Raw genomic sequence first — 26679 nt, forward strand, 5'->3', positions numbered from 1 at the left:
GACATGCTGGATGGTAACAGAGAGTAACAGACATTATGGATGGTAACAGAGAGTAACAGACATTCTGGATGGTAACAGAGAGTAACAGACATGCTGGATGGTAACAGAGAGTAACAGACATACTGGATGGTAACAGAGAGTAACAGACATACTGGATGGTAACAGAGAGTAACAGACATGCTGGATGGTAACAGAGAGTAACAGACATACTGGATGGTAACAGAGAGTAACAGACATGCTGGATGGTAACAGAGAGTAACAGAAATACTGGATGGTAACAGAGTAACAGACATGCTGGATGGTAACAGACATGCTGGATGGTAACAGAGAGTAACAGACATGCTGGATGGTAACAGAGAGTAACAGACATTCTGGATGGTAACAGAGAGTAACAGACCTGCTGGATGGTAACAGAGTAACAGACATTCTGGATGGTAACAGAGAGTAACAGACATTCTGGATGGTAACAGAGAGTAACAGACATGCTGGATGGTAACAGAGAGCAACAGACATGCTGCATGGTAACAGAGAGTAACAGACATGCTGGATGGTAACAGAGTAACAGACATTCTGGATGGTAACAGAGAGTAACAGACATACTGGATGGTAACAGAGAGTAACAGACATACTGGATGGTAACAGAGAGTAACAGACATACTGGATGGTAACAGAGAGTAACAGACATGCTGGATGGTAACAGAGTAACAGACATTCTGGATGGTAACAGAGAGTAACAGACATTCTGGATGGTAACAGAGAGTAACAGACATGCTGGATGGTAACAGAGAGTAACAGACATACTGGATGGTAACAGAGAGTAACAGACATGCTGGATGGTAACAGAGATTAACAGACATGCTGGATGGTAACAGAGAGTAACAGACATGCTGGATGGTAACAGAGATTAACAGACATGCTGGATGGTAACAGAGAGTAACAGACATTATGGATGTTAACAGACAGCCAACAGACATTCTGGATGGTAACAGACAGCAACAGACATTCTGGATGGTAACAGACAGCAACAGACATTATGGATGGTAACAGACAACAACAGACGTTATGGATGGTAACAGACAGCCAACAGAGTAACATACATTATGGATGATAACAGACAGCCAACAGAGTAACAGACATTCTGGATGGTAACAGACAGCAACAGACATCATGGATGGTAACAGACAGCCAACAGAGTAACAGACATTCTGGATGGTAACAGACAGCAACAGACATTCTGGATGGTAACAGACAGCCAACAGAGTAACAGACATTCTGGATGGTAACAGACAGTCACAGACATTCTGGATGGTAACAGACAGCAACAGACATTATGGATGGTAACAGACAGCCAACAGAGTAACAGACATTCTGGATGGTAACAGAGAGTAACAGACAGTCACAGACATTCTGGATGGTAACAGACAGCCAACAGAGTAACAGACATTCTGGATGGTAACAGAGAGTAACAGACAGTCACAGACATTCTGGATGGTAACAGGCAGTAACAGACATTCTGGGCAGAGTAACAACAGACAGAGTCGTCAGGTCAGTTATTATGGAGTCTGTTTATTGTTGTGTCTGATACTAGACCAGACAAGGCGTAGTGATAAGTAATATAAAAGGCATTGTGAGCCCAGCACAGTTAGTTTAGGATCCTTCCACAGGCACAGGGTGTGGAGTGTTTGTGTGTGTCAGTACAGTCACTCTGGTCCGGTCTCAGTCTCTAGTTCCTCTGATACAGACGACTCATTGAGCTCAGCAATCAATGAACCATCTTCGTTTATAGTGACCAATGGGAGGCCCTTGTTGGGGTTGACCAATGGTGTCTCGTCATTGCTCCCGGCCAACGGGGACTCGTGATTGGATGCAGAGTTTGTTGTTATGGAGATGGGGTTGGCTCCTCCCTCTGGACTCATGTCCCAGTCCTGATCTGCAGGCTGAGGTAGACTGGCTAGAAGTTCCTACACACACACACAGTCAGAGACGCACTATGCTGTTTTGAAATTAAATTATGTTGTGTAAGTGCATGTACATGTGTGTGTAAGTGTGGTTGTGTGTGTATACCTGTTGTCTGTCCAGGTTGTTGGTCCTTACAGCGGTCAGAAGACTCTTGGTGAAGGTCTCCAACTCATAATATCTCTGATTCTGATTCTCTAGTTGGCTCTCCAGATACTGCACCTCCTCAAGCTGAAACACACACAGACAACATGGCATACTGGCCTATACACATCATGGTATATGTGTGTGTGTGTGTGTGTGTGTGTGTGTGTGTGTGTGTGTGTGTGTGTGTGTGTGTGTGTGTGTGTGTGTGTTCCATCACCTTAAACTCCAGGAGGTTCTGCATGTTTTCCATATCAGATCCGACCATCTCAACACCATCATCATCATCATCATCATCAATCACCTCTATCTTCTGTCAGGAAACACAACCCTATATAATCAGTGACTAAATCTGTCAGGAAACACAACCCTATATAATCAGTGACTAAATCTGTCAGGAAACACAACCCTATATAATCAGTGTCCAAATCTGTCAGGAAACACAACCCTATATAATCAGTGACTAAATCTATCAGGAAACACAACCCTATATAATCAGTGACTAAATCTGTCAGGAAACACAACCCTATATAATCAGTGTCTAAATCTGTCAGGAAACACAACCCTATATAAATCAGTGACAAAATCTGTCAGGAAACACAACCCTATATAATCAGTGACTAAATCTGTCAGGAAACACAACCCTATATAATCAGTGTCTAAATCTGTCAGGAAACACAACCCTATATAATCAGTGACTAAATCTGTCAGGAAACACAACCCTATATAATCAGTGACTGAATCTGTCAGGAAACACAACCCTATATAATCAGTGTCTAAATCTGTCAGGAAACACAACCCTATATAATCAGTGACTAAATCTGTCAGGAAACACAACCCTATATAATCAGTGACTAAATCTGTCAGGAAACACAACCCTATATAAATCAGTGTCTAAATCTGTCAGGAAACACAACCCTATATAATCAGTGTCTAAATCTGTCAGGAAACACAACCCTATATAATCAGTGTCTAAATCTGTCAGGAAACACAACCCTATATAATCAGTGTCTACATCTGTCAGGAAACACAACCCTATATAATCAGTGTCTAAATCTGTCAGGAAACACAACCCTATATAATCAGTGACTAAATCTGTCAGGAAACACAACCCTATATAATCAGTGTCTAAATCTGCCAGGAAACACAACCCTATATAATCAGTGACTAAATCTGTCAGGAAACACAACCCTATATAAATCAGTGTCTAAATCTGTCAGGAAACACAACCCTATATAATCAGTGACTAAATCTGTCAGGAAACACAACCCTATATAAATCAGTGACTAAATCTGTCAGGAAACACAACCCTATATAATCAGTGACTAAATCTGTCAGGAAACACAACCCTATATAATCAGTGTCTAAATCTGGCAGGAAACACAACCCTATATAATCAGTGACTAAATCTGTCAGGAAACACAACCCTATATAATCAGTGTCTAAATCTGCCAGGAAACACAACCCTATATAATCAGTGACTAAATCTGTCAGGAAACACAACCCTATATAATCAGTGTCTAAATCTGTCAGGAAACACAACCCTATATAATCAGTGACTAAATCTGTCAGGAAACACAACCCTATATAATCAGTGACTAAATCTATCAGGAAACACAACCCTATATAATCAGTGACTAAATCTGTCAGGAAACACAACCCTATATAATCAGTGTCTAAATCTGGCAGGAAACACAACCCTATATAAATCAGTGTCTAAATCTGTCAGGAAACACAACCCTATATAATCAGTGACTAAATCTGTCAGGAAACACAACCCTATATAAATCAGTGACTAAATCTGTCAGGAAACACAACCCTATATAATCAGTGACTAAATCTGTCAGGAAACACAACCCTATATAATCAGTGTCTAAATCTGTCAGGAAACACAACCCTATATAATCAGTGACTAAATCTGTCAGGAAACACAACCCTATATAATCAGTGTCTAAATCTGTCAGGAAACACAACCCTATATAATCAGTGACTAAATCTGTCAGGAAACACAACCCTATATAATCAGTGTCTAAATCTGCCAGGAAACACAACCCTATATAATCAGTGACTAAATCTGTCAGGAAACACAACCCTATATAATCAGTGTCTAAATCTGGCAGGAAACACAACCCTATATAATCAGTGACTAAATCTGTCAGGAAACACAACCCTATATAATCAGTGACTAAATCTGTCAGGAAACACAACCCTATATAATCAGTGTCTAAATCTGGCAGGAAACACAACCCTATATAATCAGTGACTAAATCTGTCAGGAAACACAACCCTATATAATCAGTGTCTAAATCTGGCAGGAAACACAACCCTATATAATCAGTGACTAAATCTGGCAGGAAACACAACCCTATATAATCTGTGTATAAATCTGTCAGGAAACACAACCCTATATAATCAGTGTCTAAATCTGGCAGGAAACACAACCCTATATAATCAGTGACTAAATCTGGCAGGAAACACAACCCTATATAATCAGTGTCTATCTCTGTCAGGAAACACAACCCTATATAATCAGTGTCTAAATCTGTCAGGAAACACAACCCTATATAATCAGTGTCTACATCTGTCAGGAAACACAACCCTATATAATCAGTGTCTAAATCTGTCAGGAAACACAACCCTATATAATCAGTGACTAAATCTGTCAGGAAACACAACCCTATATAATCAGTGACTAAATCTATCAGGAAACACAACCCTATATAATCAGTGACTAAATCTGTCAGGAAACACAACCCTATATAATCAGTGTCTAAATCTGGCAGGAAACACAACCCTATATAAATCAGTGTCTAAATCTGTCAGTAAACACAACCCTATATAAATCAGTGGCTAAATCTGCCAGGAAACACAACCCTATATAATCAGTGACTAAATCTGTCAGGAAACACAACCCTATATAAATCAGTGACTAAATCTGTCAGGAAACACAACCCTATATAATCAGTGACTAAATCTGTCAGGAAACACAACCCTATATAATCAGTGTCTAAATCTGTCAGGAAACACAACCCTATATAATCAGTGACTAAATCTGTCAGGAAACACAACCCTATATAATCAGTGTCTAAATCTGTCAGGAAACACAACCCTATATAATCAGTGACTAAATCTGTCAGGAAACACAACCCTATATAATCAGTGTCTAAATCTGCCAGGAAACACAACCCTATATAATCAGTGACTAAATCTGTCAGGAAACACAACCCTATATAATCAGTGTCTAAATCTGGCAGGAAACACAACCCTATATAATCAGTGACTAAATCTGTCAGGAAACACAACCCTATATAATCAGTGACTAAATCTGTCAGGAAACACAACCCTATATAATCAGTGTCTAAATCTGGCAGGAAACACAACCCTATATAATCAGTGACTAAATCTGTCAGGAAACACAACCCTATATAATCAGTGTCTAAATCTGGCAGGAAACACAACCCTATATAATCAGTGACTAAATCTGGCAGGAAACACAACCCTATATAATCTGTGTATAAATCTGTCAGGAAACACAACCCTATATAATCAGTGTCTAAATCTGGCAGGAAACACATCCCTATATAATCAGTGACTAAATCTGGCAGGAAACACAACCCTATATAATCAGTGTCTATCTCTGTCAGGAAACACAACCCTATATAATCAGTGTCTAAATCTGTCAGGAAACACAACCCTATATAATCAGTGTCTAAATCCCAACGCTCTTCTTTACATTCCCATGTTTACAGTGTAAAGTAACAGTCCCTCTAGTGTCATAACAGGGTCTCTAGTCCCTCTAGTGTCATAACAGGGTCTCTAGTCTCTCTAGCATCATAACAGGGTCTCTAGTCTCTCTACCATCATAACAGGGTATCTAGTCCCTCTAGCATCATAACAGGGTCTCTAGTCTCTCTAGCATCATAACTGGGTCTCTAGTCTCTCTAGTGTCATAACAGGGTCTCTAGTGTCATAACAGGGTCTCTAGTCTCTCTAGTGTCATAACAGGGTCTCTAGTCCCTCTAGTGTCATAACAGGGTCTCTAGTCCCTCTAGTGTCATAACAGGGTATCTAGTCCCTCTAGCATCATAACAGGGTCTCTAGTCTCTCTAGTGTCATAACAGGGTCTCTAGTGTCTCTAGTGTCATAACAGGGTCTCTAGTCTCTCTAGTGTCATAACAGGGTCTCTAGTCTCTCTAGCATCATAACAGGGTCTCTAGTGTCTCTAGTGTCATAACAGGGTCTCTAGTCTCTCTAGCATCATAACAGGGTCTCTAGTGTCATAACAGGGTCTCTAGTCTCTCTAGTGTCATAACAGGGTCTCTAGTCTCTCTAGTGTCATAACAGGGTCTCTAGTCTCTCTAGCATCATAACAGGGTCTCTAGTCTCTCTAGTGTCATAACAGGGTCTCTAGTCTCTCTAGTGTCATAACAGGGTCTCTAGTCTCTCTAGTGTCATAACAGGGTCTCTAGTCTCTCTAGTGTCTCTAGCATCATAACAGGGTCTCTAGTCTCTCTAGTGTCTCTAGCATCATAACAGGGTCTCTATAGTCTCTAGTGTCATAACAGGGTCTCTCTAGTTTCTCTAGTGTCATAACATGGTCTCTATAGTTTCTCTAGTGTCATAACAGGGTCTCTAGTGTCATAACAGGGTATCTAGTATCATAACAGGGTCTCTCTAGTGCCTCTAGTATCATAACAGGGTCTCTCTAGTGCCTCTAGTATCATAACAGGGTCTCTCTAGTGTCTCTAGTATCATAACAGGGACTCTCTAGTGTCATAACAGGGTCTCTCTCGTGTCTCTAGTGTCATAACAGTGTCCCTCTAGTGTAATAACAGTGTAGTGTACTAGTGTATACTGCAGTACCACGTCGTGAGCCATGGGAGCGCTGCTGCTGTCCTCTACTCCATTCTCTTCTTCTCTCTGGCACGAATCACTGGTCCCATCTAAAACAACAACACTGTTACACTGGACACTGCTACTGGGGGTGGTTGTGTGTGTGTGTGTGTGTGAGTCTCACCCTCGGATAGACAGAAGGACGCTCCATCGTTTAGGTTGTCTCCCAACTCTGGTGTTCCAAGCCCCTCCCCATCGGAACTCAGCGCAGAGGGAGACTCCTCCCCTTCCTGTGATGTCAGGAACACGGCCGGCCCACATTTAGGGGACGGGATCTCGATGCCCATCAGACGGTACTTCCTCCTCCGGTTCCCGATCCACGTCTGTCAAACAAACACATAGCCCAACATATAATATACTGTTATGATCCACGTCTGTCAAACAAACACATAGCCCAACATATAATATACTGTTAAGATCCACATCTGTCAAAGAAATACATCACTTTAAAAAATTAAGGACAGCCACACACTCTAGGAGCTCAGATGCAAAAATATTTACAGTTGAAGTCCGAAGTTTACATACACAGCCAAATACATTTAAAGTCAGTTTTTCACAATTCCTGACATTTAATCTTAGTAAAAATTCCCTGTCTTAGGTCAGTTAGATCACCACTTTATTTAAAGAATGTGAAATGTCAGAATAATAGTAGAGAGAATGATTTATTTCAGCTTTTATTACATTCATCACATTCCCAGTGGGTCAGAAGTTAACATACAAAAGTTTTGAGAATGACACAAATAATAATTTTCACAAAGTCTGCTGCCTCAGTTTGAATGATGGCAAATTGCATATACTCCAGAATGTTATGAAGAGTGATCAGATGAATTGCAATTAATTGCAAAGTCCCTCTTTGCCGTGCAAATGAACTGAATCCCCCAAAAATGTTTCCACTACATTTCAGCCATGCCACAAAAGGACCAGCTAACATCATGTCAGTGATTCTCTCGTTAACACAGGTGTGAGTGCTGACGGGGACAAGGCTAGAGATCACTCTGTCATGCTGATTGAGTTCGAATAACAGACTGGAAGGTTCAAAAGGAGGGTGGTGCTTGGAATCATTGTTCTTCCTCTGTCAACCATGGTTACCTGCAAGGAAACACGTGCCGTCATCATTGCTTTGCACAAAAAGGGCTTCACAGGCAAGGATATTGCTGCCAGTAAGATTGCAACTAAATCAACAATTTATCGGATCATCAAGAACTTCAAGGAGAGCGGTTAAATTGTTGTGAAGAAGGCTTCAGGGTGCCCAAGAAAGTCCAGCAAGCGCTAGGACCGTCTCCTAAAGTTGATTCAGCTGTGGGATCGGGGCACCACCAGTACAGAGCTTGCTCAGGAATGGCAGCAGGCAGGTGGGAGTGCATCTGCATGCACAGTGAGGCAAAGACTTTTGGAGGATGGCCTGGTGTCAAGAAGGGCAGCAAAGAAGCCACTTCTCTCCAGGAAAAACATCAGGGACAGACTGATATTCTGCAAAAGGTACAGGGATTGGACTGCTGAGGACTGGGGTAATGAATGAATGATGAATCCCCTTTCCGATTGTTTGGGGCATCCGGAAAAAAGCTTGTCGGAGAAGACAAGGTGAGCGCTACCATCAGTCCTGTGTCATGCCAACAGTAAAGCATCCTGAGACCATTCATGTGTGGGATTGCTTATCAGCCAAGGGAGTGGGCTCACTCACAATTTTGCCTAAGAACACAGCCATGAATAATGAATGGTACCAACACATCCCCGAGAGCAACTTCTCCCAACCATCCAGGAACAGTTTGGTGACAAACAATGCCTTTTCTAGCACGATGGAGCACCTTGCCATAAGGCAAAAGTGATAACTAAGTGGCTCGGGGAACATAACATCGATATTTTGGGTCCATGGCCAGGAAACTCCCCAGACCTTAATCCCATTGAGAACTTGTGGTCAATCCTCAAGAGGTGGATGGACAAACGAAAACCAACAAATTCTGACAAACTCCAAGCATCGATTATGCAAGAATGGGCTGCCATCAGTCAGGATGTGGCCCAGAAGTTAATTGACAGCATGCCAGGGCGGTTTGCAGAGGTCTTGAAAAAGAAGGGTCAACACTGCAAATATTGACTCTTTGCATCAACTTCATGTAACTGTCAATAAAAGCCTTTGACACTTATGAAATGCTCGTAATTATACTTCAGTATTCCATAGTAACATCTGACATAAACATTTAAAGACACTGAAGCAGCAAACTTTGTGGAAATTAAAACGTTTGACCAGGACTGTACACGCAATTAGTATTTGGTAGCATTGCCTTTAAATTGTTTAACTTGGGTCAAACGTTTCGGGTAGCCTTCCACAAATTTTGGCCCATTCCTCCTGACAGAGCTGGTGTAACTGAGTCAGGTTTGTAGGCCTCCTTGCTCGCACACACTTTTTCAGTTCTTCCCAAAAATGTTCTATAGGATTGAGGTCAGGGCTTTGTGATGGCCACTCCAATACATTGACTTGTCCTTAAGCCATTTTGCCACAACTTTGGAAGTATGATTGGGGTCATTGTCCATTTGGAAGACCCATTTGAGACCAAGCTTTAACTTCCTGATTGATGACTTGAGATGTTGCTTCAATATATCCACAAAAATTCTCTTTCCTCATGGTGCCATTTATTTTGTGAAGTGCACCAGTCCCTCCTGCAGCAAAGCATCCCCACAAAATCATGCTGCCCCCCCGTGCTGCCCCCACGGTTGGGATGGTGTTCTTCGGCTTGCAAGCCTCCCCATTTTACCTCCAAATATAACGATGGTCATTATGGCCAAACAGTTCTATTTTTGTTTCATCAGACTAGAGGACATTTCTCCAAAAAGTATGATCTTTGTCCCCATGTACAGTTGCAGTTGCAAACCGTAGTCTGGCTTTTTTATGGCGGTTTTGGAGCAGTGGCTTCTTCATTTCTGAGCAGCCTTTCAGGTTATGTCGATATAGGACTCGTTTTACTGTGGATATAGATACTTTTGTACCTGTTTCCTCCAGCATCTTCACAAGGTCTTTTGCTGTTGTTCTGGGATTGATTTGCACTTTCACACCAAAGTACGTTCATCTCTAGGAGACACAACGCGTCTCTTTCCTGAGCGGTATGACGGCTGTGTGGTCCCATGATGTTTATACTTGCGTACGAACGTGGTATCTTCAGGCGTGTGGATTGCTCCCAAGGATGAACCAGATGTGTGGAGGTCTACAATTTTTATTCTGAGGTCTTGGCTGATTTCTTTGGATTTTCCCATGATGTCAAGCAAAGAGGCACTGAGTTTGAAGGTAGGCCTTGAAATACATCCACAGGTACACCTCCAATTGACACAAATGATGTATATTAGCCTATCAGAAGCTTCTAAAGCCATGACATTTTCTGGAATTTTCCAAGCTGTTTAAAGGCACAGTCAACTTAGTGTATATACACTTCTGACCCACTGGAATTGTGATACAGTGAATTATAACTGAAATAATCTGTCTGTAAACAATTTTAGTAAAACTTACTTGTGTCATGCACAAAGTAGATGTCCTTACCGACTTGCCAAAACTATAGTTTGTTAACAAGAAATGTGTGGAGTGGTTGAAAAACAAGTTTTAATGACTCCAACCTCAGTGTATGTAAACTCCCCACTGTAGGTCCAACGCATCATCAGTGTCATGCCTTGGTCTTAGTATTTTGTGTTTTCTTTCTTTATTTGGTCAGGCCAGGGTGTGACATGGGTTTATTTTGTGGTGTGTTTTTGAATTGGGGTTTTAGTAGGTATTAGGATTGTGGCTGAGTAGGGGTGTCTAGCATAGTCTATGGCTGCCTGAGGTTCTCAATCAGAGTCAGGTGATTCTCGTTGTCTCTGATTGGGAACCATATTTAGGTAGCCTGGGTTTCACTGTGTGTTTGTGGTTGATTGTTCCTGTCTCTGTGTTAGTTGTCACCAGATAGGCTGTATAGGTTTTCACATTCCGTTTCTTGTTTTTGTATTGTTCGTGTATTAAAGATGTATCGAATTAACCATGCTGCATTTTGGTCCGACTCTCTTTCGACGGAAGAAAACCATAACAGAATCACCCACCACAACTGGACCAAGCAGCGTGGTGACAGACAGCAACAGCAGCGAAAAGAGGAATGGACATGGGAGGACGTTATGGACAGCAAGAGTATAGAGTATACGACTTGGGAGGAAATAGACAGGTGGGCGGTCGACCCATAGAGAGTGCCGGAGCCCGCCTGGGATTAGCTGGAGCAGTGCGAAGAGGGCTATAAGAGAATGGAGTCGAAGAGACAAGCACGGCGGCGCAGAAGGAAGCCCGAGAGTCAGCCCCAAAAATGTATTGGGGGGGGGCTCAGGGAGAGTGCGGCAGAGTCAGGGTTCAAACCTGAGCCAACTCCCCCTGTTTATCGCGAGGAGCAGCGATCACAGGACTTCTGGACTTGGGAGGAGATATTGGACGGAAAAGGACCCTGGGCACAGCCTGGAGAATATCGCCGCCCCAAAGAAGAACTGGAGGCGATGAAAGCGGAGAGGCGCTGGTATGAAGAGGCAGCACGGCAACGCGGATGGAGGTCCGCGAGTCAGCCCCATAAATGTATTGGGGGGGGGGGGGCTCAGGGAGAGTGTGGCAGAGTCAGAGTTCAGACCTGAGCCAACTCCCCCTGTTTATCGTGAGGAGCCAAAGAGGAGACCAGAACCAGAGCCGGTGTTGGAGGTGAGTGAAGCAGAGACTGTGAAGGAGTTAATGGGGAAAGTGGAGGAGAGAGTTATGAGGGAGTTGCTAGTTTGGTGCTTTAGGTACGATATTCGTCCGACGGAGCGTGTCGGGATTTGATGGTACCTGGGTCAGCGCTCCATACTCGTCCTGAGGTGCGTGTTAGTCGGCTGGTGAAGAGTGTGCCAGCCTCACGCACTAGGCCTCCTGTGTACCTACCTAGCCTTGCACGTCCTGTGCCAGTCCTGCTCTCAGGCTCTCCAGTACACCTTCACGGTCCGGTCCATCCTGTGCCACCTTCACACACCAGTCCTCCGGTGGCAGCTCCTCACACCAGGCTTCCTGTGCGTGTCCTCAGCCCAGTACCACCAGTGCCAGCACCACGCACCAGGCCTTCAGTGCGCCTCGCCTGTTTAGCGCTGCCAGAGCCTTCCTCCTCTCCAGCGCTGCCGGAGTCTCCCGCCTGTCTAGCGCTATCAGAGCCTTCCTCCTCTCCAGCGCTGCCGGAGACTCCCGCCTGTTCAGCGCAGCCAGAGCCTTCCTCCTCTACAGCGCTGCTGGAGTCTCCCGCCTGTTCAGCGCTGCCAGAGCCTTCCTCCTCTACAGCGCTGCTGGAGTCTCCCGCCTGTTCAGCGCAGCCAGAGCTGCCAGCCTGCATGGAGCAGCCAGAGCTGCCAGCCTGCATGGAGCAGCCAGAGCTGTCAGTCTGCATGGAGCAGCCAGAGATGTCAGTCTGCATGGAGCAGCCAGAGATGTCAGTCTGCATGGAGCAGCCAGAGATGTCAGTCTGCATGGAGCAGCCAGAGCTGTCAGTCTGCATGGAGCAGCCAGAGATGTCAGTCTGCAAGGAGCTGCCAGTCTGCAAAGAGCTGTCAGTCTGCAAGAAGCCGCTAGAGCTGTTAGTCGACATGGAGCAGCAAGAGCCGCCAGTCAGCCAGACTCTTCCAGATCTGCCAGTCAGCCAGACTCTTCCAGATCTGCCAGTCAGCCAGACTCTTCCAGATCTGCCAGTCAGCCAGACTCTTCCAGATCCGCCAGTCAGCCAGACTCTTCCAGATCCGCCAGTCAGCCAGACTCTTCCAGATCCGCCAGTCAGCCAGACTCTTCCAGATCCGCCAGTCAGCCAGACTCTTCCAGATCCGCCAGTCAGCCAGACTCTTCCAGATCCGCCAGTCAGCCAGACTCTTCCAGATCCGCCAGTCAGCCAGACTCTTCCAGATCCGCCAGTCAGCCAGACTCTTCCAGATCCGCCAGTCAGCCAGACTCTTCCAGATCCGCCAGTCAGCCAGACTCTTCCAGATCCGCCAGCCAGCCAGGATCTGCCGGATCCAACTACCTGCCTGAGCTTCCTCTCAGTGCTGGGCTTCCTCTCAGTGCTGGGCTTCCTCTCAGTGCTGGGCTTCCCCTCAGTGCTGGGCTTCCCCTCAGTGCCGGGCTTCCCCTCAGTGCCGAGCTTCCCCTCAGTGCCGAGCTTCCCCTCAGTCCCGAGCTGCCCCTCAGTCCCGAGCTTCCCCTCAGTCCCGAGCTTCCCCTCAGTCCCGAGCTTCCCCTCAGTCCCGAGCTGCCCCTCAGTCCCGAGCTGCCCCTCAGTCCCGATCTGCCCCTCAGTCGAGTGGGGTCCTTGGTGAGGGTTATTAGGCCAAGGTCGGCGCGAGGGTCGCCAAACAAAGGACGCGTTACAGGGGGTCTAAGACTTGGTTGGAGTGGGGTCCACATCCCGAGCCGGAGCCGCCACCGTGGACAGACGCCCACCCAGACCCTCCCCTATGGGTTTAGGTGTGCGGCGGCCGGGAGTCCGCACCTTGGGGGGGGGGGGGGGGGGGGGGGGGGTTCTGTCACGCCTTGGTCTTAGTATTTTGTGTTTTCTTTCTTTATTTGATCAGGCTAGGGTGTGACATGGGTTTATTTTGTGGTGTGTTTTTGTATTGGGGGTTTTAGTAGGTATTGGGATTGTGGCTGAGTAGGGTTGTCTAGGAAAGTCTATGGCTGCCTGAGGTTCTCAATCAGAGTCAGGTGATTCTCGTTGTCTCTGATTGGGAACCATATTTAGGTAGCCTGGGTTTCACTGTGTGTTTGTGGGTGATTGTTCCTGTCTCTGTGTTAGTTGTCACCAGACAGGCTGTTTAGGTTTTCACGTTCCGTTTCTTGTTTTTGTATTGTTCGCGTTTTTTCGTTTATTAAAGATGTATCGCATTAACCACGCTGCATTTTGGTCCGACTCTCTTTCGACGGAAGAAAACCGTAACAATCAGGGTACAATGACAAACACTGTGGGGTGACTCATTATATCGTGTCAAAGGACACACAGGTGTCTGTAATCATGGTGTGGCCTGATATCATTGGTTAATCACATGGCCTGATATCATTGGTTAATAACAGACGAGCTGTCTTCATCAGGGTATAATGACAAACACTGTGGGGTGACTCATTATATCGTGTCAAAGGACACACAGGTGTCTGTAATCATGGCCGGGTGTGGCCTGATATCATTGGTTTATTCTCATATATTAAATATTAAAATAGCATACAAAAAAACAAATGGATTGCGTACGATCATAGATCCATTTGGCTGCATAAGCAGACATACATTTAGAATAGCAAAATCACAATAAATCACAAGAATGGCTTCAGATCAAAGTCTACGTTGAGACCGAAGGGAGCAAGGGTCTTTAAATTAAAGATCCAGGCAGCCTCTCGTTTTAACAATATATTGTCGAGGTCACCACCGTCTGTCGAAACATTGGACATAAATATTTTTGCATCTGAGCTCCTAGAGAGTGAGGCTCTCCTTTATTTTTTAAGTGTTCCACTCCTCTAGCCAGCACCTCGCCTAAATAGGTGTGCGTTTCTTTCGCCTCAAAAACATCACAAACATCACAAAAAAACATAACAAAATATAATATACGGTGAAGATCCACATCTGTCAATCAAACACAACTAATGTTAATACTGTACAACACTCAAAGGGAGTGTGTGATTGGCTGATACAGCTGAGAGGAAGCCTCTGATTGGTTGCTACCTTGACTATCTCAGTGTCTACGTTGAGCTGATTGGCTGCTGCGTTGATCTTCTCTCTGCAGACAGAACCCAGACTGGTCATCCCTCGGTCCCAGTACCGCTTCAACTGGCCCAGGTCCACATCACTGAACTGGGTCCTGTCCTGTAGCTACACACACACTATACATTATAGACACATGAACGATTATGGAACAGTATAGATGGTCTGATGGTGACAGTGCTCTAATCTCCTAAAGACTGCTAGATGAAGACTTACAGTTCTCTTCCTGGAGTTACTGATGAGCCACGGAGCAGAGGGACTGACTGGAACCTAGACAGGGGAGGAGACGAGAGGAGGATAGAGGAGACGAAAAGAGGAAAGAGGAGAAGAGAGGAAAGAGAAGAGGCAACAAGAAGTATAACAGGAGGAGAGGAGGAGAGTTACTGATGAGCAATGGAAAGGCTGACTGGAACCTAGACAGATAACAGGAGAGGACTGCATGTACAGAACAGTAGTAAATTCCTATCCCCTACCTGTATGCTGGGTTATGCAATAGGTGAGATCTGTAGGGTTGTAGTAACTGGGTAGCAGTAGTAGTAGTAACAGTAACCCCTACCTGTATACTAGGGGAGGTCTGTAGTGTTGTAGTAACTGGGTAGCAGTAGTAGTAGTAACAGTAACCCCTACCTGTATACTAGGGGAGGTCTGTAGTGTTGTAGTAACTGGGTAGTAGTAGTAGTAGTAACAGTAAACCCTACCTGTATACTAGGGGAGGTCTGTAGTGTTGTAGTAACTGGGTAGTAGTAGTAGTAGTAGTAGTAGTAGTAGTAACAGTAACCCCTACCTGTATACTAGGGGAGGTCTGTAGTGTTGTAGTAACTGGGTAGTAGTAGTAGTAGTAACAGTAACCCCTACCTGTATACTAGGGGAGGTCTGTAGTGTTGTAGTAACTGGGGAGTAGTAGTAGTAGTAGTAGTAACAGTAACCCCTACCTGTATACTAGGGGAGGTCTGTAGTGTTGTAGTAACTGGGTAGTAATAGTAGTAGTAACAGTAAACCCTACCTGTATACTAGGGGAGGTCTGTAGGGTTGTAGTAACCGGGTAGTAGTAGTAGTAACAGTTACCCCTACCTGTATACTAGGGGAGGTCTGTAGTGTTGTAGTAACTGGGTAGTAGTAGTAGTAGTAGTAGTAGTAACAGTAACCCCTACCTGTATACTAGGGGAGGTCTGTAGTGTTGTAGTAACTGGGTAGTAGTAGTAGTAACAGTAACCCCTACCTGTATACTAGGGGAGGTCTGTAGTGTTGTAGTAACTGGGGAGTAGTAGTAGTAGTAGTAGTAACAGTAACCCCTACCTGTATACTAGGGGAGGTCTGTAGTGTTGTAGTAACTGGGGAGTAGTAGTAGTAGCAGTAGTAGTAGTAGTAGTAACAGTAACCTCTACCTGTATACTAGGGGGGTCTGTAGTGTTGTAGTAACTGGGTAGTAGTAGTAGTAGTAACAGTAAACCCTACCTGTATATTAGGGGAGGTCTGTAGTGTTGTAGTAACTGGGTATCAGTAGTAGTAGTAGTAGTAGTAGTAGTAACAGTAACCCCTACCTGTATACTAGGGGAGGTCTGTAGTGTTGTAGTAACTGGGTAGTAGTAGTAGTAGTAGAGGTAGCAGTAGTAGTAGTAGTAGTAACAGTAACCCCTACCTGTATACTAGGGGAGGTATGTAGTGTTGTAGTAAGTGGGTAGTAGTAGTAGTAGTAACAGTAAACACTACCTGTATCCTAGGGGAGGTATGTAGTGTTGTAGTAACTGGGTAGTAGTAGTAGTAGTAACAGTAAACCCTACCTGTATACTAGGGGAGGTATGTAGTGTTATAGTAACTGGGTAGTAGTAGTAGTAGTAGTAGTAGTAGTAGTAGTAGTAACAGTAAACCCTACCTGTATACTAGGGGAGGTATGTAGTGCTGTAGTAACTGGGTAGTAGTAGTAGTAGTAACAGAAACCCCTACCTGTATACTAGGGGAGGTATGTAGTGTTGTAGTAACTGGGTAGTAGTAGTAGCAGTAACAGTAACCCCTACCTGTATACTAGGGGAGGTCTGTAGTGTTGTAGTAACTGGGTAGTAATAGTAGTAGTAACAGTAAACCCTACCTGTATACTAGGGGAGGTCTGTAGGGCTGTAGTAACCGGGTAGTAGTAGTAGTAACAGTAACCCCTACCTGTATACTAGGGGAGGTCTGTAGTGTTGTAGTAACTGGGTAGTAGTAGTAGTAACAGTAACCCCTACCTGTATACTAGGGGAGGTCTGTAGTGTTGTAGTAACTGGGTAGTAGTAGTAGTAACAGTAACCCCTACCTGTATACTAGGGGAGGTCTGTAGTGTTGTAGTAACTGGGTAGTAGTAGTAGTAGTAGTAGTAGTAGTAGTAGTAGTAGTAGTAGTAGTAGTAGTAGTAACAGTAACCCCTACCTGTATACTAGGGGAGGTCTGTAGTGTTGTAGTAACTGGGTAGCTGTCCCGAGGATATGGACCAGGCCTGGAGCTGCTGAGGACCAGTGAGGGGGATGTGAGGACTCTCTCCCCAGATCCCTCTCCCCTGCTGGGGCTGTCCCTCACGCCCTGGCCTCTCTGGAGGTCCCCATGGGCCGTGGCTGCCATGTTGGATAACTCTTCCTCCCTCCGCCACTCATCCTCTTCATCACCCGTCTCCATGGCGATAGAGAGGCAACCAATAGTGTCCGAGGGGTGGGGAGTCTGTCTGTGTTTCTCCAGCCTGCTCCTATCAGAAGGCTGTCCTTGTCCTAATCCCTCCCCTTCCCCCCTCTCTGATAGGCTGAAGACCTGATGAATGCGGGGGGAGTGGTCTGAAGGGGGAGGGATGGGGTGAGGAGGGGGGGAGGGACGGGGCCTGGGGGGATGAGGTGGGAGAGTCTGGTGGTTGGATTGAGGCCTGGTCTGGGGCTGGGAAGGAGAGGGCCAGGGGCCAGACTGGAGAGAACCGTACTGTCTAGCCCAGCTCCGAGGTACCCCCCCTCCTACCCCGGCCACTCCTGCTGCCCCCACGGCCCTGGCCCCACTTGTGGGGAAACCCACCCTCTTGGACATGCTGTTTATGGGGGGGCCGGGGGGTGAGGAGGAGGGGGGTGAGGAGAAGGAGGGGGAAGAGGAGAGGGAGGGGTTTTTATAGTGAGGAAGTGACAAGGTACCCAATCTGGAGTGGAGCTGGAGAGGGGAGGAGACAGAACTGTTACTCCTGTGCTGTGATTGGTTAAGCAGAGTTTGATGGACATGTGCAGGCAGCTCAGAGTCAGAAGGGAGGGGCTTAACAGTGGGCCGGGAACTAGAGGCGGAGCCTAGAGAGTAAATCCCAGTCAAGATGACATCATTGTTGTTGTTGACAGAGCTAAGCGGAGAGGAAGAAGAAGAGGAGGAGGAGGAAGGGAGGAGATGGGAGGAGCCTCTCTGGATGTTCCGAGCCGCCGCCATCTCTGCTGTCAGCATGGCGCCCGCGACTAAAGCCCCGCCTGCTAGTGTGTGATTGGACAGAGCTACCCCAGCAACGCCGTGATTGGACAGAGCTCCCCCAACCATGCTGTGATTCGATAAGGAGTGGGATACGCCCGCATTCTGGTCATTCCTCGAGGCCAGCTTCCGTCTCTTGTTCCCCACCCAGGTCTGGAGAGAGACAGACACATAGTTAACAGTACCACTGCTACAACATCACCCAGGTCTGGAGAGACAGACAGACACATGGTGGTAGTAGTAGTCTAGTAGAAGTAGTAGTAGTACTATAGTAGTAGTAGTAGTACTATGGTAGTAGTAGTAGTAGTAGTAGTAGCAGCAGTAGTAACAGTAACAGTAGTACTATGGTAGTAGTAGTAGTAGTATTAGTAGCAGTAGTAACAGTAGTATTAGTAGCAGTAGTAACAGTAGTAGTATTAGTAGTAGTTTTGTTAACTATGTGTCTCTCTCCAGAACTGGGTGATGTTATTGTAGTAGTATTAGTAGTGTTAACTATGTGTCTGTCTGTCTCGCTCCAGAATTGGGTGATGTTGTTGTAGTAGTAATAGTAGTGGTAGTTTTGTTAACTATGTGTCTCTCTCCAGACTGAGTGAGGGTAAATGATTGGCATGTTCTCTGCTATCTACCCACTGGCCACACACTGGTTGAATCAACATTGTTTCCATGTCATTTCAACTAAATAAGGTTGAACCAACGTGGATTAGACATTGAATTGACGTGTGTGCCCATTGGGTACTTCATGTTTTAATGATTCATCTGGGTAGAAGGAACGTCACGTGAAAATATATTTCACTTGAGGAAAGTTATTTGGCATTTTATTAGGATCCCCATTGGCTGTTGGTATTTTATTAGGATCCCCATTGGCTGTTGGTATTTTATTAGGATCCCCATTGGCTGTTGGTATTTTATTAGGATCCCCATTGGCTGTTGGTATTTTATTAGGATCCCCATTAGCTGTTGGTATTTTATTAGGATCCCCATTGGCTGTTGGTATTTTATTAGGATCCCCATTGGCTGGAGCAGCTACTCTTCCTGGGTTCCACACAAAACATGAAATATAATACATTAATAGACAACAACAGCTCAAGGACAGAACTACATGCATTTTAAAAGGCACACACAGCCTCCATATCAATACATACACACACACACTATCTAGGTCCAATAGGGGAGAGGCGTTGTGCCGTGAGGTGTTACTTTATCTGCTTTTCAAACCAGGTTTACTGTTTATTTGAGCAATATGAGACGGAAGGAAGTTCCATGCAATAAAGGGTTTTATATAATACTGTATGCTTTGTTGAATTTGTTCTGGATTTGGGGACTGTGAAAAGACCCCTGGTGACATGTCTGGTGGGGTAAGTGTGTGTGTGTGTCAAAGCTGTGTGTAAGTTGACTATGCAAACAAGTTGGGATCAAATCAAAGTTTATTGGTCACGTGCCCCAAATACAACCTTACAGTGAAATGCTTACTTACAGGCTCTAACCAATGGTGCGGGGAAAAAAGGTATGTGTGTGTGTGTGTGTGTGTGTGTGTGTGTGTGTGTGTGTGTGTGTGTGTGTGTGTGTAGGTAAGTAAAGAAATAAAACAGCAGTAAAAATACATTTGAAAAAAGAGTAGCAAGGCTACATACAGTAGCAAGGCTACATACAGTAGCAAGGCTACATACAGTAGCAAGGCTACATAAAGACACCTGCTAGTCAGGCTGATTGAGGTAGTATGTACATGTAGGTATTGTTATTTTCAACACACATTATCTTCAACACATTAATGTTTCTTATAAAAAATAAGAAGTGATGCAGTCAGTCTCTCCTCAACTCTTAGCCAAGAGAGACTGGCAGCATAGTATTTATATCAGCCCTCTGATTACAATGAAGAGCAGAACATTACGCTCTGTTCTGGGCCAGCTGCAGCTTAACTAGGTGTTTCCTTGCAGCACTGGACCACACGACTGGACAATAATCAAGATTAGACAAAACTAGAGCCTGCAGAACTTGCTTTTTGGAGTGTGGTGTCAAAAAAGAAAAGCTGAGCATCTCTTTATTACGGACAGACCTCTCCCCATCTTTACAACCATTGAATTTATATGTTTTGACCATGACAGTTTACCATCTAAGGTAACGTCAAGTAATTTAGTCTCCTCAATTTATTCAACCGCCACACCATTCATTACCAGATTCAGCTGAGGTCTAGAACTTTGGGAATTATTTGTACCAAATACAATGCTCTTAGTTTTAGAGATATTCAGGACCAGTTTATTACTGGCCACCCATTCCAAAACAGACTGGAACTCTTTGTTAATGGTTTCAGTGACTTCATTAGCTGTGGTTGCTGATGTGTATATGGTTGAATAATCAGCATACATGCTTTGTTTAATGCCAGTGGCAGGTCATTGGTAAAAATAGAAAAGAGTAGAGGGCCTAGAGAGCTGCCCTGCGGTACACCAAACTTGACATGTTTGACATTAGAGAAGCTTCCATTAACTAGTAGATAGATTGCCATATCGTGGATTTAGAGCTGAGATTGAAAGGCCATAAGACATGGTCAATATTATCAAAACGCTGCACTGAAATCTAACAGTACCAGTCCCACAATCATCTTATTATCAATTCCTTTCAACCAATCATCAGTCATTTGTGTCAGTGCAGTACATGTTGAGTCACCTTCTCTATAAGCATGCTGAAAGTCTGTTGTTCATTTGTTTACAGAGAAATAGCATTGTATTTGGTCCCCAAAAAAGTCCATCAGTTTGCTAAGAGCTGGCAGCAAGCTTAAAGGTCTGCTGTTAGAACCAGTAAAGGCTGCTTTACCACTCTTGGGAAGCAGAATTACTTTTGCTTCCCTAAAGGCCTGAGGACAAATACTTTCCTCTAGGCTCAGATTAAAAATATGACAGATAGGAGTGGCTATAGAGTCAACTACCATCCTCAGTAGCTTTCCATCTAAATTGACAATGCCAGGAGGTTTGTCATTATTGATCAATAACAATTTTTCCACCTCTCCCACACTAACTTAACAAAATTAAAACTTTTCTTTCATTATTTGTTTTTAAATGCATGAATACAATTGCTCACAGTTCGTTGTTGGCATTTCCTGCCTAAGTTTGCCCACTTTGCCAATGAAGTAATCATTAAAATAACTGGCAAATTAAAATGGTTTTGTGATGAATAAGCCACCTGATTGGATGAATTTGTTTTTCTGTCCATAATTTCAGAATTTTTCATTATTTATATCATTGATCTTGGCTTCATAATACAGGCTCTTCTTCTTTTTATTGAGTTTAGTCACATAACTTCTCAATTTGCAGTAATTAAGTCAGTCAGCTCCTCATTAATCACATCAGAGAAACAAATATTTTAAACATCATCCACATAAGAGTCACAGCAAAATCGTATATAGTATTTTAGGCCCAGTTGTTGGAACTTTGGCTTTCCTGGATATAGCCACTATATTGTGATCACTGCATCCAATGGGGACGGATACAGCCTTAGAACAAAGTGCTACACTATTAGTAAACATGTGATCAATGTGGATGATGTTGTTCCTGTAGTGTTTGTAAACACCCTGGTAGGTTGATTAATAACCTGAACCAGATGACAGGCACTGGTTACAAGGAGAAGCCTCCTCTTGAGCAGACAGCTTGAGGAAAATCAGTCAATATTCAGTAGTGTTAACTATGTGATGAATGGATCTGTCTCCAGACCCCCCCCCCCCCCCCATTTGTTTTTACACTGCTGCTACTCGCTGTTTATTATCTATGCAGTCACTTTACCCCTACCTACATGAACAAATGACCTTGAATTACCTGTACCCCTGCACATTATCTCTGTACCCCCTGTATATATTATTGTTATTTTATTGTGTTACTTTTGATTATTTGGTAAATATTTTCTTAACTATTTCTAGAACTGCATTGTTAGTTAAGGGCTAAGTAAGCATTTCACGGTAAGGTCTACACCTGATGTATTCAGCGCATGTGACAAATAAAATTCGATTTGATGTTAGTTGTAGTAGTGTTAACTACGTGTCTGTCTGTCTGACCTGGGTGATGCTGTAGTAGTCGTAGTGTTAACTACGTGTCTGTCTGTCTGACCTGGGTGATGCTGTAGTAGTCGTAGTGTTAACTACGTGTCTGTCTGTCTGACCTGGGTGATGCTGTAGTAGTCGTAGTGTTAACTATGTGTCTGTCTGTCTGACCTGGGTGATGCTGTAGTAGTCGTAGTGTTAACTATGTGTCTGTCTGTCTGACCTGGGTGATGCTGTAGTAGTCGTAGTGTTAACTATGTGTCTGTCTGTCTGACCTGGGTGATGCTGTAGTAGTCGTAGTGTTAACTACGTGTCTGTCTGTCTGACCTGGGTGATGCTGTAGTAGTCGTAGTGTTAACTACGTGTCTGTCTGTCTGACCTGGGTGATGCTGTAGTAGTCGTAGTGTTAACTATGTGTCTGTCTGTCTGACCTGGGTGATGCTGTAGTAGTCGTAGTGTTAACTATGTGTCTGTCTGTCTGACCTGGGTGATGCTGTAGTAGTCGTAGTGTTAACTATGTGTCTGTCTGTCTGACCTGGGTGATGCTGTAGTAGTCGTAGTGTTAACTATGTGTCTGTCTGTCTGACCTGGGTGATGCTGTAGTAGTCGTAGTGTTAACTATGTGTCTGTCTGTCTGACCTGGGTGATGCTGTATTAGTCGTAGTGTTAACTATGTGTCTGTCTGTCTGACCTGGGTGATGCTGTAGTAGTCGTAGTGTTAACTATGTGTCTGTCTGACCTGGGTGATGCTGTAGTAGTCGTAGTGTTAACTATGTGTCTGTCTGTCTGACCTGGGTGATGCTGTAGTAGTCGTAGTGTTAACTATGTGTCTGTCTGTCTGACCTGGGTGATGCTGTAGTAGTCGTAGTGTTAACTATGTGTCTGTCTGTCTGACCTGGGTGATGCTGTAGTAGTCGTAGTGTTAACTATGTGTCTGTCTGTCTGACCTGGGTGATGCTGTAGTAGTCGTAGTGTTAACTATGTGTCTGTCTGACCTGGGTGATGCTGTAGTAGTCGTAGTGTTAACTATGTGTCTGTCTGTCTGACCTGGTTGATGCTGTAGTAGTCGTAGTGTTAACTATGTGTCTGTCTGTCTGACCTGGGTGATGCTGTAGTAGTCGTAGTGTTAACTATGTGTCTGTCTGTCTGACCTGGCTAATGCTATAGTAGTAGTCGTAGTGTTAACTATGTGTCTGTCTGTCTGACCTGGCTAATGCTATAGTAGTAGTCGTAGTGTTAACTATGTGTCTGTCTGTCTGACCTGGGTGATGCTGTAGTAGTCGTAGTGTTAACTATGTGTCTGTCTGACCTGGGTGATGCTGTAGTAGTCGTAGTGTTAACTATGTGTCTGTCTGACCTGGGTGATGCTGTAGTAGTCGTAGTGTTAACTATGTGTCTGTCTGTCTGACCTGGGTGATGCTGTAGTAGTCGTAGTGTTAACTATGTGTCTGTCTGTCTGACCTGGGTGATGCTGTAGTAGTCGTAGTGTTAACTATGTGTCTGTCTGTCTGACCTGGCTAATGCTATAGTAGTAGTCGTAGTGTTAACTATGTGTCTGTCTGTCTGACCTGGCTAATGCTATAGTAGTAGTCGTAGTGTTAACTATGTGTCTGTCTGTCTGACCTGGCTAATGCTATAGTAGTAGTCGTAGTGTTAACTATGTGTCTGTCTGTCTGACCTGGGTGATGCTGTAGTAGTCGTAGTGTTAACTATGTGTCTGTCTGACCTGGGTGATGCTGTAGTAGTCGTAGTGTTAACTATGTGTCTGTCTGTCTGACCTGGGTGATGCTGTAGTAGTCGTAGTGTTAACTATGTGTCTGTCTGTCTGACCTGGCTAATGCTATAGTAGTAGTCGTAGTGTTAACTATGTGTCTGTCTGTCTGACCTGGCTAATGCTATAGTAGTACTCGTAGTGTTAACTATGTGTCTGTCTGTCTGACCTGGCTAATGCTATAGTAGTAGTCGTAGTGTTAACTATGTGTCTGTCTGTCTGACCTGGGTGATGCTGTAGTAGTCGTAGTGTTAACTATGTGTCTGTCTGACCTGGGTGATGCTGTAGTAGTCGTAGTGTTAACTATGTGTCTGTCTGTCTGACCTGGGTGATGCTGTAGTAGTCGTAGTGTTAACTATGTGTCTGTCTGTCTGACCTGGGTGATGCTGTAGTAGTCGTAGTGTTAACTATGTGTCTGTCTGTCTGACCTGGGTGATGCTGTAGTAGTCGTAGTGTTAACTATGTGTCTGTCTGTCTGACCTGGGTGATGCTGTAGTAGTCGTAGTGTTAACTATGTGTCTGTCTGACCTGGCTAATGCTATAGTAGTAGTCGTAGTGTTAACTATGTGTCTGTCTGACCTGGCTAATGCTATAGTAGTAGTCGTAGTGTTAACTATGTGTCTGTCTGACCTGGCTAATGCTATAGTAGTAGTCGTAGTGTTAACTATGTGTTTCAGCTCGTGGGTTCCTGAATGGTTTTCTATTGACTGCAATAGTCCAATTGGCTGTAATGTTTTACATTGTTGATTTTTCAGATATCAAAATCGGGTTGTGGGCCGAAAAAGGTGTGGGAAACCTGCACTAGAGGATAACAGCTGATGGATAAATACCCTGCATTAGAGGATAACAGCTGATGGATAAATACCCTGCATTAGAGGATAACAGCTGATGGATAAATACCCTGCATTACAGGATAACAGCTGATGGATAAATACCCTGCATTACAGGATAATAGCTGATGGATAAATACCCTGCATTAGAGGATAACAGCTGATGGATAAATACCCTGCATTACAGGATAACAGCTGATGGATAAATACCCTGCATTACAGGATAACAGCTGATGGATAAATACCCTGCATTAGAGGATAACAGCTGATGGATAAATACCCTGCATTAGAGGATAACAGCTGATGGATAAATACCCTGCATTACAGGATAACTGCTGATGGATAAATACCCTGCATTAGAGGATAACAGCTGATGGATAAATACCCTGCATTAGAGGATAACAGCTGATGGATAAATACCCTGCATTACAGGATAACAGCTGATGGATAAATACCCTGCATTAGAGGATAACAGCTGATGGATAAATACCCTGCATTACAGGATAACAGCTGATGGATAAATACCCTGCATTAGAGGATAACAGCTGATGGATAAATACCCTGCATTAGAGGATAACAGCTGATGGATAAATACCCTGCATTAGAGGATAACAGCTGATGGATAAATACCCTGCATTAGAGGATAACAGCTGATGGATAAATACCCCGCATTAGAGGATAACAGCTGATGGATAAATACCCCGCATTAGAGGATAACAGCTGATGGATAAATACCCCGCATTAGAGGATAACAGCTGATGGATAAATACCCCGCATTAGAGGATAACAGCTGATGGATAAATACCCTGCATTACAGGATAACAGCTGATGGATAAATACCCTGCATTAGAGGATAACAGCCGATGGATAAATACCCTGCATTACAGGATAACAGCTGATGGATAAATACCCTGCATTAGAGGATAACAGCTGATGGATAAATACCCTGCATTAGAGGATAACAGCTGATGGATAAATACCCTGCATTACAGGATAACAGCTGATGGATAAATACCCTGCATTAGAGGATAACAGCTGATGGATAAATACCCTGCATTACAGGATAACAGCTGATGGATAAATACCCTGCATTAGAGGATAACAGCTGATGGATAAATACCCTGCATTACAGGATAACAGCTGATGGATAAATACCCTGCATTAGAGGATAACAGCTGATGGATAAATACCCTGCATTAGAGGATAACAGCTGATGGATAAATACCCTGCACTAGAGGATAACAGCTGATGGATAAATAATAATAGGAGTGTATAGATAGAGGTCATAGATCGTACTGGCATCATGCTGAATGTATAGATAGAGTATAGATATAGAGAATAGATTGTACCTAGGGCCTTAGAAAATCCACAATGCAGAGAAAACAGAAAAAAAGTGGTCTCAAAGTAGCAAAACATTTTGCGATTTTCTATGTCCCTACATACCCGCACCACACTGAAGTCCAGCTTGGTCTCCTGAGCACACTGAAGGATCAGCTGGAAGCAGCTCTTGCTCTGATTGGTCATCCCGTTGTCATAGTAGCTCTCCAGGACTCGCTGCTGCTCCAATGTGAACACAGACCGCAGGTTCATCTGACGGAGACACGGCATTGGTCAATAAACTATCCAATAAAAACAACAGACAACATTGAGTTCACTATGTAGACCTAAATTCACAGTGGACAAAACATTGACATTGACTGACCAGGTGAAAGCTATGATCCCTTATTGATGTCACTTCTTAAACCCACTTAAAATCAGTGTAGGAGAAGAGACAGGTTAAATAATGATTTTTAAGCCTTGAGACATAGAACACCTTCGTAAGATTGAGAAGCACACCGTTTGACCTCAGAACAG

General features: G+C 44.2%; 1 protein-coding gene across 3 annotated transcripts in view; it reads right to left on the reverse strand.

Annotated features, from left to right (window-relative positions):
* Positions 1 to 1546: 1546 nt before the first annotated feature.
* The window catches only part of LOC109884974 (highly divergent homeobox), a 46374-nt gene continuing 21241 nt past the window's right edge, over positions 1547 to 26679 (reverse strand). Inside the window, exons 3-11 of one of the 3 annotated variants that reach the window (XR_004202965.1) lie at positions 26269 to 26415; positions 17148 to 18353; positions 14961 to 15014; positions 14706 to 14852; positions 7118 to 7316; positions 6964 to 7043; positions 2321 to 2431; positions 2065 to 2187; positions 1547 to 1961 (exon numbers count right to left, since the gene is read on the reverse strand). Coding sequence is in view for 2 of the 3 variants with exons in the window: in XM_031789450.1 (XP_031645310.1) it covers positions 1701 to 1961; positions 2065 to 2187; positions 2321 to 2413; positions 6964 to 7043; positions 7118 to 7316; positions 14706 to 14852; positions 14961 to 15014; positions 17148 to 18353; positions 26269 to 26415 (2310 nt within the window). In the remaining variant the exon portion in view is untranslated. The remainder of the gene's footprint in view (positions 1962 to 2064; positions 2188 to 2320; positions 2432 to 6963; positions 7044 to 7117; positions 7317 to 14705; positions 14853 to 14960; positions 15015 to 17147; positions 18354 to 26268; positions 26416 to 26679) is intronic. The other 2 variants (XM_031789451.1, XM_031789450.1) reach the window with 2 other exon arrangements.

Source organism: Oncorhynchus kisutch, linkage group LG15 (genome assembly GCF_002021735.2).
Source record: "Oncorhynchus kisutch isolate 150728-3 linkage group LG15, Okis_V2, whole genome shotgun sequence".
Lineage (NCBI taxonomy): Eukaryota > Metazoa > Chordata > Actinopteri > Salmoniformes > Salmonidae > Oncorhynchus > Oncorhynchus kisutch.